Source organism: Dipodomys merriami, unplaced genomic scaffold, assembly GCF_024711535.1.
Source record: "Dipodomys merriami isolate MVZ:Mamm:240054 unplaced genomic scaffold, mDipMer1.0.p SCAF_7, whole genome shotgun sequence".
Classification (NCBI taxonomy): Eukaryota; Metazoa; Chordata; class Mammalia; order Rodentia; family Heteromyidae; genus Dipodomys; species Dipodomys merriami.
Window position 1 is genome coordinate 14,010,443 of NW_027206290.1, and position 13,338 is coordinate 14,023,780.

General features: G+C 37.9%; 1 protein-coding gene across 1 annotated transcript; it reads left to right on the forward strand.

Annotated features, from left to right (window-relative positions):
- Positions 1–348: 348 nt before the first annotated feature.
- On the forward strand, positions 349–11,794 carry Rpf1 (ribosome production factor 1 homolog). The gene is made up of 9 exons (XM_070007464.1): positions 349–616; positions 2,062–2,118; positions 3,927–4,007; positions 5,682–5,777; positions 6,333–6,486; positions 9,191–9,273; positions 10,009–10,190; positions 10,644–10,770; positions 11,567–11,794. Exons 1-9 carry the CDS (start codon positions 386–388, stop codon positions 11,606–11,608), a joined length of 1,053 nt encoding a protein of 350 aa, XP_069863565.1. The 5' UTR covers positions 349–385; the 3' UTR covers positions 11,609–11,794.
- The last annotated feature ends 1,544 nt before the right edge of the window (positions 11,795–13,338 follow it).

Sequence of the window (13,338 nt, forward strand, 5' to 3'; positions counted from 1 at the left end):
TTAACTGCTTAAAGTTATAACTGTTAAAGTTGTTAAGAATGAAACGGCTAAAGTTAAAAGGGCTGGAGGCAGGGATCAGGTGTTCAGGGTGTTCATACAAGTGCAAGGCTGGGAACTAAAACACCTGTGAGCTCACTTGGGGCCAGGGTTGCTTTGCTCTAGTCTGCTGCAGAGCGTGGATAGCAGACATTCAAGGGATGCATCTCTTTTTCACTTTTCACACAGCGAGGCTTTCCTCAAGCCTCGACTTCAGCCCTCCCCTCTACAGGTCTGAAAGTCACCACGCCACTTTTTCCGAAACGTCGCGACCCCGGAAGTAAACACGCCCGGGTCAGAGAGGAAAGGCACTTCCGGTTCCGTACAGCGGCCTAGGAGCAAACACAACATGGCGAAGGCCGGCGGGAAGAGTGGCGATGGCGGAAAGAAAAGCCTCAAAAGGAAAGCCGCTGCCCAAGAACCTCAGGAGGCTACGGTCGTCGCTGGAGATGCGGCGACGGAAAACGGGGTCCCGCCGCCGAAGGCAGCAGCCTTTCCGCCAGGCTTCAGCATCTCAGAGATCAAGAACAAACAGCGACGACATCTGATGTTCACGCGGTGGAAGCAGCAGCAGCGGAAGGTGAGGCGCGCGCTGGCGGCGGCCCGACGCATGCGCCGTCTGCCCGCGCCAGGCCCGCTGGGGCGCGCGGGCCAGTGGGCGCTTTGCCCGGGGGCTGGGTGGGTGGTGGGTATGTGGGTTGCTCGCTCCTCGCGTTTAAGTCGAGGGCTTCCCCTCCTGGCCATCTTCTTCCCGGCGTCCTGTCAGAGGTCCTGCTCTGCCCCACTACCTAGACAGCAAATCTGAAATCCTCTTTGTTTTGCCCAGTTTACCCAACTTTGGTTCATCTGCATAATATGTTGTCACCCAAGCATTCCATGAACATGGTGAATACATGTGTTTCCCACAGAAACTTAGTGAAGTCTGTAAAGTTTCTGCTAATAGCATTTGCTTCTTACCACCGTCTACTCACACTTCTCTGGGATCCAGGAAGCATACACTGACTGTCGAGAGCCTTAACCGACTTGCCAACAGTCACAGTGCTCCTGTGTGGCAAATGGCAATTGGAAGAAAGTATTTGAGTGTTTTTGGAAATCATAAAAGCATAGACATAATATCCTTTGTGTGCTTATTTACTTATTCAAACTAGAAGCCTTGACACTAAATCTTACAAATGTGTCAAGGTATTACTGGAGTACATAGGAGGGACAAGTGCCCCATTGTGATGTGCTAGTAATGTAAGGGAGGAATCCCTCCATGACTTCTTAGGACTCCACTTTCTCACCCGAGACCTGATGGATTGACAGTCAGTAGGCACTAAGAAAAAAAAATTTTTCTATTGTGAATCAAGTATTCTTTCTTGAATTCAGAAAATAAAGATTTGTAGCATATTAATCCTAATCAACCTTTCAAGTTCTTACTAATTTTAAGAGCATATTTTGATTATAAGATATGAGAATGACCTAGTGGTGGTTTTATGGCAAACAACCTGAAAACTCATTTCCCGTTTCTGTTTATTTTTAGTGCTTTCCAAGAGAAGCAGTCCTTACTCATCATCCTCTTTAGGTACAAACATTAAGGAAAAACAAAACTTTTACATTTGTTTGGATACACATTTTGCATTGCTATTCATTAATTTGAAGCTTTGTAGAAAAGTTAAAACCAGAGAAAGTTCAAGCTAGATAAATTTTTTTGAAGAAGCAAGATTTTTGTTAAGTAAACCTTATTGGTTAGATTGCTCATTTGCCTTATAGTAACTTAACTATACATATTTATATCTGGGTGGGTTTGGTGATATATGCCTATAATTCTAGTACTGGGAAGGTAGAAGGTAGAGAGTTTACACTATTCTGAACTACATTTAAAAAATAATAATAAAGTGAAATTAAAACATATTTGGATGGTTATTTTAATAGATTACAGAGCTTTCCCAGTCGAAATATTCATAAGTACATTGTAGCTTCAATACATGTTTGTGGTGGAAGTGGTGGTTTCTTAATATTCTTCTTTTGTTTATAACCCCTTAGGAAAAGTTGGCAGCTAAGAAGAAGCTTAAAAAAGAGAGAGATGCTCTTGGTGATAAGGTAAATAGAAATATTAACTATTAAATAATGTTTTCTGATATTACATTGATTACTTCTAACAATTACAAAATATGTTTAAAAGGCCAGGCACTGGTGGCCCACATCTGTAATCCTAGCTACTCATGGGGCTGAGATCTGAAGATGATGGTTCTAAGCCAATCTGGATAGGAAAGTCTATGAGACTTTTATCTTCAATTAACTACCAAAAAGTCCAATAGGGAACTGAGCCTCAAGTGATAAAGCTCTAGCCTTGAGTAAAAAAGCTCGGGAACAGTGCCAGGCCCGGAGTCAAGCTCCAGGACCAACAATAAAACTAAAAAACAAACAGAAAGAACTATGAAGTACTTGCACATTGTTGCACAACAAAGTTATTTTTATTTAGTTTCACTTCTTATCCATATTTTTAAGATATGACTTACAGTATTTTATTTTATTTTTTTGGGTCCAGTTGTGGGGCCTTGAACTCTGGGCCTGGGCATTGTCCCTCAGCTCTTCAGCTCAAGGCTAGCACTCTACCACTTGAGCCACAGCGCCACTTCCGGCTTTTTTGCTTATGTGGTGCTGAGGATTCGAACCCAGGGCCTCAGGCATGCAAGGCAAGCGCTCTACCACTGAGCCACCTTCCCAGCCCCGACTTACAGTATTTTAAAAACAGTTCTTCTACTGGATATCACATAAGAATAAAGATTTTTTGAGGAAGGGAAAAATTAAGAATATATACAGGGCTGGGAAGGTGGCTCAGTAGTAGAGTGCTTGCCTTGCATGCCTGAGGCCCTGGGTTTGATTCCTCAGCACCACATAAGCAAAAAGAAAAAAGCCGGAAGTGGCGCTATGGCTCAAGTGGTAGAGTGCTAGCTTTGAGCTGAAGAGCTAAGGGACAGCGCCCAGGCCCAGAGTTCAGGCCCCATGACCGGACCCAAAAAAAAAAAAAAGAATATATACAAACTAATACTGCTTTTTCATGCATTCTCCTAATAGTATTTGATCAAATCATATGAAATTGCCAATATTATGCCATTTTAACCTATATAATTCTAATATAACATCAAGCAATGTTAATATCTTTAAACATTATTGCGTCAAGCTAATGTTCTATAATGTGCAGTCATTACCCTCTTATTTTAAATCTGCTGTATGTCCAGTGGAAATAATGTTGGGCATTTGTGTAAATGACTCCTACCTTTATTTCTTACTGTAGTAGAGTCTCTAAAGTAGAATTAGTAGGTCACTGGATAAACTTTGGTTATATATTCTGATAGTTTTCTGAAAGTACTGAAACAAAATCACATGCTTTTTACCTTTTTTTTTTTAGTTGTTGCTTTTTTACTACTTGATATTTTTCTCAATGGTGAATAATTATTGTGATCCTTATATATCTCTGTTTTTTGCTCAATGCTAGTGCTTTACCACCTGAGCTACATCTCTACTTCCAGCTTTTTTTGGTGGTCAGTTGGAAATAACAATCTAATGGACTTCCCTGCCCAGACTGGCTTGAAACTGGGATCTTCAGATCTCAGCTTCCTGAGTAGCTAGGATTACAGGCTTGAGCCAGTGGCACCCAGCTTCTGCCTGTTTTTAAGCCACTTTGTTTAATTTTAGCCATTCTTCCAGTCATGTATATGTCTCTGGTCAGATTGCTTGGAAGCAGTATTAATACTAAATATTTTTTTATTGAGATTGATAGAGCTGAGATTGATAGTGCTAGTTGCAATGAGTTGAAATGAAGAATAGAATGTGTCTTGAGAAGTATGTTTGTAACTTTAATATAAATTGATTATTTGTACAACTTAATTCTTTCTTTCATTTAGGCTCCACCAAAACCTGTACCCAAGACCATTGACAACCAACGAGTTTATGATGAAACCACTGTAGATCCTAATGATGAAGAGGTAATGTTAGAAGTCACAAGTGAAACTGCAGACCATCACTGTCATATAATGAACTGATTCTCCTATAATGTTGGCTTATTTCATTTAATACAGATTGTTTCATAACTGACCTTCTTAATAATGCTATGAGAAAATGCAATAAGCACTTTATACAAATGTATTGGGTTTTTAGCCTAAGTAATTTTCTGATTTATCTTTTGCTCTCTGAATAGTTGGATTAATATGTTTGCATATATAAGCACCTGCACACTTTTTTTGACCCCTTTGGCAATACTGGTGTTTGAATTCAGGGCCTTTGGCTTGTTTGGGAAGTTCTCTACTGGTTTAACCTTTTCTTTCTCTCAGTGAAAATTAGACATTTTAGAAAACATACTGTAGAATCTCTGGGCTTTTTTGCTGTTTTGTAACTTACTTGGCCTTTTGGTGTGGAATGTATGTCTTGAACAATAGAACTATTTCTTTGATCAGTTTTGCTTTTTGAGTTTTTTGGGGGAGGTCCTTTTTTTTTTTTTTTTGGTTGTTGTTTTGCTTTGCTTTGCTTTTGGGTCTCTTTCTTCCCTCCTTCCTTTTCTTCCTTCCCCTCTTTCTCTTTCTCTCTCTCTTTCTCTTTCTGTCTCTCTCTCTTTCATGCTTTCTTGCTTTCTTTCTCAATATTAGCATATGAACTCAGAGCTTTGCTAGGCAAGTGCTCTATCACTTGAATCATGTTTCAAATCCTTGCTTTTAATAATTACTCTTTTTTGTTGTTGTTGGTCATGAGGCTTGAACTCAGCACCTGAGCTTAACTGTTCAAGCCTGGCACTCTAGTACTTTGAGCCACAGCAGTTTTCTGGTGGTTAATTGGAGATAAGAGTCTCATAGCCTTTCCTGCGTGGGCTGGCTTTGAATTGGGATCCTCAGCTGTCAGCCTACTGAGTAGCTAGGATTCTAGGTGTAAGCCACCAGCACTAAGCTACTTTTTATTATTTTTAATGTACCTCCCTAGGAATTGCTTCTGTGTTTGGACAGCTTAACAGTCAGCCAATGATTAGGCAAGGATTGTCGAGACACCTTAAGCTCCTAAGACATACATACATACATTTTTCCATCTGAGCTCTGGCTCTAGGAATGCCTTCACAGTTGCAACCAATTTTCAAGTTTACCTTGCCTCAGTAGATTCTCAGGTCTTCTCCAGCTCACGTGTAAGATTGGTGTCAGTCACCAATTTGGAAGGAAGCTATCTCAGCCCCTCTATTGCTCTGTCACTTCTAGCACCTCTTTAGTTTCTTGCTTGTTTTTACCCTGAACTTGGTTTGCAATCCAGGCTTGTGTTATCACCTTCACATCACCTTTTACTCTCCTTGTCTTTGAATCTCTCATCTGTGAATCTCAGATTGGTAGTTCTTACTGTCACCCTTAAAGTTGGTTGTTTGAAACAATCAAGCAAATAAGGGAAATAGAAATAGCATAAAGAAGCTTCTAGCTCTTCTTAACCATTTTTCAAAAGGGTACGTGTCTTAGTTTGTGCCTTAAGATGATTTTTGACAGTCTTACCAGTTTCACATTTGTATGCTTGCAGAAAGGAAATCATTCAACCTCTTCACATGATGCCATTAACATCATTCTATCTTGGTTCTTTAAATCTTGTCAGCTAGGTTGGACAATCTTGTAAAATTCATCTCTTCTCTGTTCTAGGTTGCTTATGATGAAGCCACAGATGAATTTTCTTCTTACTTCAACAGACAAACCTCTCCCAAAATTCTTATCACTACTTCAGATAGACCTCATGGGGTAAAAATGTTGATTATTTCACTTTTTGAGTTAATTTTATTATATTCTGTGATTTAAAGTATTCTGTTAAGAAGAATTAGGTAATTGCCTTAGATAATGCCTATGATAACCTAAATAAAAGTAGCTAGTGATATGTATGAGTACTAAGCATGACTTCAGGATAACGTTTCACAACCTCTGTGCTATTAATAATTTGGGCTGGGCAATTCTTTATTATAGTACACTATCTTCATTTTAGGATGTTAGTAGTATTCCCAGGGTCTTATCAGTTAAATGCTAGTGGCAACTACTCCTACTTCTTCTTTCTGCCCCACCATGATAATATCTCTATAGATGTTGTCACATCTACTTTGGTGGAACAAAGTCATCTGTTGTTGAGAACTACTGATTTTGACAATCAGCCTTTATTAAAAGATGAGATGTCTGATTTGATTCTTCTCCCAGATTTTTTTCTCTAGTGATAATACTATCTTAGTAATTATTATTCCTCTCCTATGAGTGTATACTATATAACATTCCTTTTCACTTTTCAGATTTTGTTATTTTATTTTATAGAGAACAGTGCGACTTTGTGAACAGCTTTCCACAGTTATACCAGATTCACATGTCTATTATAGAAGAGGACTAGCTCTGAAGAAAATTATTCCACAGTGTATCTCAAGAGACTTCACAGATCTGATTGTTATCAATGAAGATCGTAAAATACCAAGTATCCTAAAAGTTTTGGCTATACTGGGATTTGAACTTAGGGCTTTGCACTTACTAGATAGGTACTTTACCACTTAGGCCAAGGCCCCAGCCTTTCTTGTCTTTAGATATTTTTCAGACAGGTTCTCACATTTTTGTCTAGATTGGCCTTAAACCAAGAACTGATTTTTGCCTCCTAGGAAGTTGGGATTATAGGCAAACACAGCCAAGTTGGCAGCCTTGTAGAAGATAGTAACAGTAAAACTTTTGCTATGAGTTTCAGATCTGAAGTAAATAGTATCAGAAATAACACATTTCTGTTTTAACATGGGATCATATAAAAGATATCTAGGTTTGTTTTTATTCTTATTTTACTTAGTTATTGAACAGTGTCAGTAAAATCAGTAGCTAAAATGATCAGTTAGATAAGTCAGAATTACTAATCTGAAATGGAGGAATTATGAGATAACAAGAGGACTTTCCCCAACTAATAGGATTATACATTCTTTTTATATTAATGGAGTAATCATTTTAAATTAATGTTTTAAAAAGCTATATTTTTCAAACGTGATTTTTATGACTTATTTTTCTAGAAACTAAAACTGTATAGCTTGTTCATGTGTTTTGTTGCTTTATTATAATTTGGATTGGCAAAATTAATACACTAAACTAAAATCTTTTAAACTCCTTACTTTTCTAGGAAAAAAACTTTTAATATCCTTTTTATAATTGTAAAACCTGTTATTTGTTTTTTTCATTGGTCATGGGGCTTGAACTCAGGGTCTGAGGGCTGTCTCTGAGCTCTTCTGCTCAAGGCTAGATCTCTGTCACTTTGAGCCATAGCTCCACTTCTGGTTTTCTATGGTTAATTAGGCTTGCTTTGAACTGCAATCCTCAGATCTCAGCCTTCTGGGAAGTAGCTAGGATTTACAGGCATGACCCACCAGCTCCCAGCCTGATTCTCTTTTCTTTTAGCAGTTAACATTGTTTCCAGACTGCTAATAACTAAATCAATACAATAAATATCTTCCAGTTGAACTGAGATATTTCCTAAAGGCACAGAATTTTCACTAATACGATCTATAGCCTTCCAAAAGCCTATAGAGTTTTCTTTGTAAAAATTGTATTTTACTTAAAATGTATCCAACTGTTTTGCTTTGCCATACATATTAGACAATTTGTAGGACAAACTGTCAGCCACCTTTTCTCATTACTGAAATAGGCATATTACTCCTGTTTTGCATTATTTAGGCAATAACAGAGCTTCTTGGGTATTGTATGTGCCAGAAAAGCATGTATCTTAGGAGCTGATGAAGTTAGATTTTTGTATATAAACCATAACATAGTAATATTCTAGAAAAGATTCAAGCCTTTGTTTGGCTCTAAAGAAATTACTTTTACATCTAGCCACTTTTTTGTGAGTTTTTTCAGTGTACAGTTAATAAAGAAATACATGGCTATACTTCATGAAGTTGAACCTTTTGTGAATCTTTAAAAAGAATTGAAATGTTTGCTACTAATCTGTGATGTAGTTGACACTAATTAATGCTTAAATGAAACAGGTTAATTCCAGGAGTTAAAAGAAGTTGTGAAGAAAGGTATTTTCATCGCTCTTCAAGTGTTGAGTGCTATAATAAGACCAAAGAAAGCTAATAAGACTTAGACCTTAATTTTGTGCAAATAGGTGGGACCTGAGCCATTCACTAGTGCCCTATGTCTTTAGTCCTACTACTCAGGGCAGAGTGGGAGTGGAAGAATCAAAGTTCAAGGCCAGTTAAGGCAAAGTTCTTGAGATTCATTTCAAAATTAACCAGCAAAAAAAGAGTGGACGTATAACTCGTGTTAGCTCACCTGCCTCTTAAGCACAAGGCTCTTGAGTTCAAAACCTAATACTAGGTTGGGGGGAATGTGGGATTTGAAATAGGTTTTTAATAGGTGAAAGAAATAATGCAGATGATCAAAATAGTGTGAGCAAAAAATAAATGTTAAGATTGTGATTGCCTATTAGTCAAGAAACAAGTTACTGGGAAACAAAGGATATTTAAAAAGGCAGTTTGTAGCAATATGAGTATTATATGTATGTATATATATATTCTTTACAAGAATATTGTCAATAATGACAATAATAAGGAATTAGTTCTTCACTTAGCATGTTGAAAAATATGATGTAAAATAGCACAGTTCCAAGTCTCATAGATTATTAGAGAACCAAGGCCTAAATCTAGATAGTTTACAGTCTGTATTAGATATACTTGAAATAGGATATAGGACCAACCTTAGGTAGAAAATCTCAAAGTATCTCAGTAAAAGTATCTCAGTAAAAGTATAAATAGCCCCTCCCCCCTGCATATATATTTTAGTTGAAAACCTAGGAACCCCCATTGACAGTGATGCATGGGTATTTATCATTTTAAGAAAAGAAAAAAATTAAGTGAGGCACTCAGGAGGCAGAGGCAAGATTTTGAGGTCCAGGCCAAACTGACCTACGTAACAACCAACCAGAGAGGAAAGAAAAGGGAAGAGGCAGGAACAAAGGAAAGGAAGAGGACTACTCTAGGTTAAATATATTTTTTGAAATATTTAGACTGACATGTTTGAGCTTTGGGTATGGAATTAAAAGTTCAGTAAACCCAAAGGAATAAATATCCACCAACTGATTTTAGGAATCTTTGGACACTAGTTATTTAGATTTAAAATTACAGTTGTTTCTTAACTTTCATGAACAGATGGACTTATTTTGTGTCACTTGCCAAATGGTCCAACTGCTCATTTTAAAATGAGCAGCGTTCGGCTTCGAAAAGAAATTAAGGTGAGTTTTTGGTACTCCTTGATCTCACTTGATTAGAATAGCTTCTAGATTTAATTGATTTTGTAATAATTTGTTCAGATTAAAGCAAGGTTATCTATTGACTATTCTTAGGGCGTTGTGATCAAGTTATGGCTCATTACTATGAAGCACGTTAATTAATTAATTAATTTTTTTGGGGGGGTCCGGTTGTGGGGCCTGAACTCTGGGCCTGGGCGCTGTCCCTCAGCTCTTCAGCTCAAGGCTAATGCTCTACCACTTGAGCCACAGTGCCACTTCTGGCTTTTTTCTTTTTGCTTATGTGGTGCTGAGGAATCGAACCCAGGGCCTCAGGCATGCAAGGCAAGCGCTCTACCACTGAGCCACCTTCCCAGCCCCGAAGCATGTTAATTTATAGTAAGGATTTCCTTTTTTTTTTTCTTCTGGTCGTGGGGCTTGCAATCTTCAGCTCACACCTATAATCCTAGCTACTCAGGAGGCTGAGCTCTGAGATTCATGGTTCAAAGCCAGCCCTGGCAGGAAAGTCCATGAGACTATTTCCAATTGACCACCAGAAAACTGTAAGTGGCGCTGTAGCTTAAGTGGTGGAGCACTAGCCTTGAACTGAAGAGCTCAGGGACAGTGCCTGGGCCCAGAGTTCAAGTACCACGACCAACAAAAAATAAGTAAAATCTGATTTTAACTGCATTGAGATGGACTTTTGTTAGCTTAAACTGTTTTTTTTTTTTTTTTTTCTAGAGAAGAGGGAAAGACCCTACTGAACATGTACCTGAAATCATTCTGAATAATTTTACTACACGGCTGGGTCATTCAATTGGACGTATGTTTGCTTCTCTTTTCCCCCATAACCCTCAATTCATTGGAAGGCAGGTTGCTACATTCCACAATCAGAGAGATTATATCTTCTTCAGATTTCACAGGTAAGACATCGATCTTCTTGGACTTTAGTGTCAATATTTATGTGGAAATATTTTCAACATAAACTTATTTTCTTATGTATTATGACAAATCATTAATGCATTAACCTCTGTCAGGAATAGTTTGGTGAACCTAACTGTTTTTTCCCCATGTGGTAGAACTTTGATTTTTCTTTTAAACTCAGGGCCTTGTACTTGCTAGGCAGGTACCCTGCTGCTCAGCCATGTTTCCATCCCTTTCTTGCATTTTTTTCAGATCTCTCACTTCTTCCAGCATGCACCTGGACTATGATCCTCCTACTATACTTATTCTCTAGTCAGGATGTCAGGCACATACATACATTGGTCAAGGGGGTGTGGCAAAGGAATCAGTTTCCTTCCAGGTAGCTAAGATTACAGATCTGAGCCATTGCATCTGGTTCCACCTGTTACTTAATATTAACTCTGTTTTTGAAGATACATATTCAAGAGTGAAAAGAAAGTGGGAATCCAGGAACTTGGGCCACGTTTTACCTTAAAACTAAGATCTCTACAGAAAGGAACCTTTGATTCTAAATATGGAGAGTATGAATGGGTCCACAAGGTATGTGTTACTTGTTTGAAAACCTATTTAAATAATTTTATTTATTTTTTGGGGGGGGGTCCGGTTGTGGGGTCTGAACTCTGGGCCTGGGCTCTGTCCCTCAGCTCTTCAGCTTAAGGGTAGTGCTCTACCACTTGAGCCACAGTACCACTTCTGGTTTTTTTCTTTTTTGCTTATGTGGTGCTGAGGAATTGAACCCAGGGCCTCAGGCATGCAAGGCAAGCGCTCTACGACTGAGCCACCTTCCCAGCCCCCTATTTAAATAATTTTAAAAGAAGAAAAAATATGCCTTAAACTTTAAGTGTTTAGGCCTTAAGGTTTGCTTCTGGAATTTCTTCCCCCATGGATGAAAAAGAACCAATCTGATGTGGTATCTTGGCTTCCTGATTAACTGTTAAACAACTTACAGATCAGTGGTTTAAATTGGGACCAGCAGTATCACTGTAGGAATGGTAATTCTTGGGTCCCAGAGGTATTGGACATGGAGAACAGAGCCCAACATTCAGTTTAAGCTTGTGTTACATTGTGTTTCTACATATTTCTTGAGACCATATTTGGTTTAGAAGGCACCTTAAATCAGAAATGCAAATGTCCATTTTGTAATTCTGTGTAGTAAGTAGTACATACTTAATAAAAGTTACAGGTGTGGAAGTTAACTTGCAACATCTTTATGTCAGATCTAAGATGAGTATTCAGTGATCTCAAAGACAAAACCAGTTTTTCAGTGCAAGTTCTACTTCTGAAAAGCCTTACCCTAAATTGTTCATTATATTTTTTTCTCCTCTCTAATTTTCAGCCACGGGAAATGGATACAAGTCGAAGAAAGTTCCATTTATAAAATACTGGAGGGATAGTATTAGATTTTGCTGTAAAAGCTTATCTTGAACTTGATCAATTATTTGATCTAACATCCTTTTCAAATGGTCTTTCTTGAGTTCATAGGCCAGTCATGTCAAAAATAATGCCATAAGTTCTATTGTATTTTTATTTAGCAAGAACAAATAAAAGTATTTTGGGTATGGGCTTAGTTGTAGTTACATTTACTAGTACTTCTCTTACTTTAGGATAACTGAATAAACTGGGATCAAGATTCAGTTTAATTTTCCCATTTGCATACTCAAAGAACTTGGAAGTTAGAAATTACGGGTGATAGATAGCATGTAATTCCTGATTTAATACTAGACAAATTTTGGATCCCAAGTGTCTGGCACACAATCTTAATTAAATTGGAGGTCAAATTTCTAAGGTAATTCTTTGCCTTTTATTAGAAGGTAAAATTTAAAAGCAAAATAATTTATTATGACTTGAAGTTACAAACTACTGAAGCTAACTTTTGGTTCCTCCATTACAACTTTGTTAAATGATGTCATCTGTTAATTGGCTTCTGGATATAACTGGTAATACTTGTACAAACAGTAGTAGAGGGGTTAGAGGTACAAGAGTAAGGGTGTGGTTCTAATGGTAGAGAACCTGACAAACAATCCAAGGCTCTGACTTCAGACCCCAGTACAGCTTCCAAACAAAGTTAACTGGAACACTAGAAACCCCTTCCTTATTGAAAACAGAATAATGTACAGTGTATTTCATATCAGTGACAAAACAGAAAAGCTTTACATTAATATCAGTGACAAAACAAAACCTTTACATTAAGTATTTTATTGTATGCCATTGCCAGTGTATATAAAACAGTTAACTTTGTGAAATAGAAATTCATGAAAATTCAGAGAGGTAGATGTTAAGGACTGACATTAAGTAGAAGTTGGTATTTTATGGCACGTGTGTTACAGAGAAGGTTCTGTACAGGCTTCAACTTTCTCTCTCTTGAATATTCACTGGTTCATAGGAAATAGTCTGGAGATCCTGAAAGGGGAAATAAAGGTGAATTAGGATAAAGTATCTGCATATACATAGGTTTTACATATATGTATACATACACACAACACTCAATTACCTTTGTCCTTGTTTATGTATTTCACAGCTTCTTACAAATTGCTCATTCTCTGAACAGTTCTAACAGCGTAAGGTCCCTGACTGGACTATATTTCTGAATTTACAATAGTGTAAAAGCTATATACAATCATTAGAAACTACTTCAGACTTTGATTGTGATCTTTTCCTGGGTTAGAGATATTCGGTATGATACTCTCCAGATAGCTGATGGCAGCAGCAAGCCACAGCTCCTAGTCAATGCTAGTGGCTCATGCCTGAACACCTAGCCATTCAGGAGTCAGATCTGAGGACCATGGTTCAAAGCCAGCCCAGGCAGGAAAGTCTGTGAGACATCTCCAGTTACCCACCAGGAAACTGGAAATGGAACTGTGACTCAAAGCACTAGTCTTGAGCAAAACACTAGATAGTGCCCAGGCCCTGCCCTAAGTTCAAGCCCCACAACCAACCAAAAAAAATAAAAGTGAAGGGGCAAACAACTAATATCTACAGCATACTGAGAGCTAACAAGGTATTGTGTTTGTTAAGTTAGATATACTAAATGTACTCTCAACTTACAATGGGTTTATTGTTAAACAATCCTTTCCTAAGTCACTGATAAGATTCACCACCAAGGATTCA

Excerpts from the sequence above, each read along its gene's own strand:
- Rpf1 (XM_070007464.1), top strand. The coding sequence starts at position 386 with ATGGCGAAGGCCGGCGGGAAGAGTGGCGATGGCGGAAAGAAAAGCCTC. Across the intron at positions 617-2,061 it reads GGAAGCAGCAGCAGCGGAAG|GAAAAGTTGGCAGCTAAGAA; the intron begins GTGAGGCGCGCG and ends ATAACCCCTTAG. Across the intron at positions 6,487-9,190 it reads TGAAGATCGTAAAATACCAA|ATGGACTTATTTTGTGTCAC; the intron begins GTATCCTAAAAG and ends TTTCATGAACAG.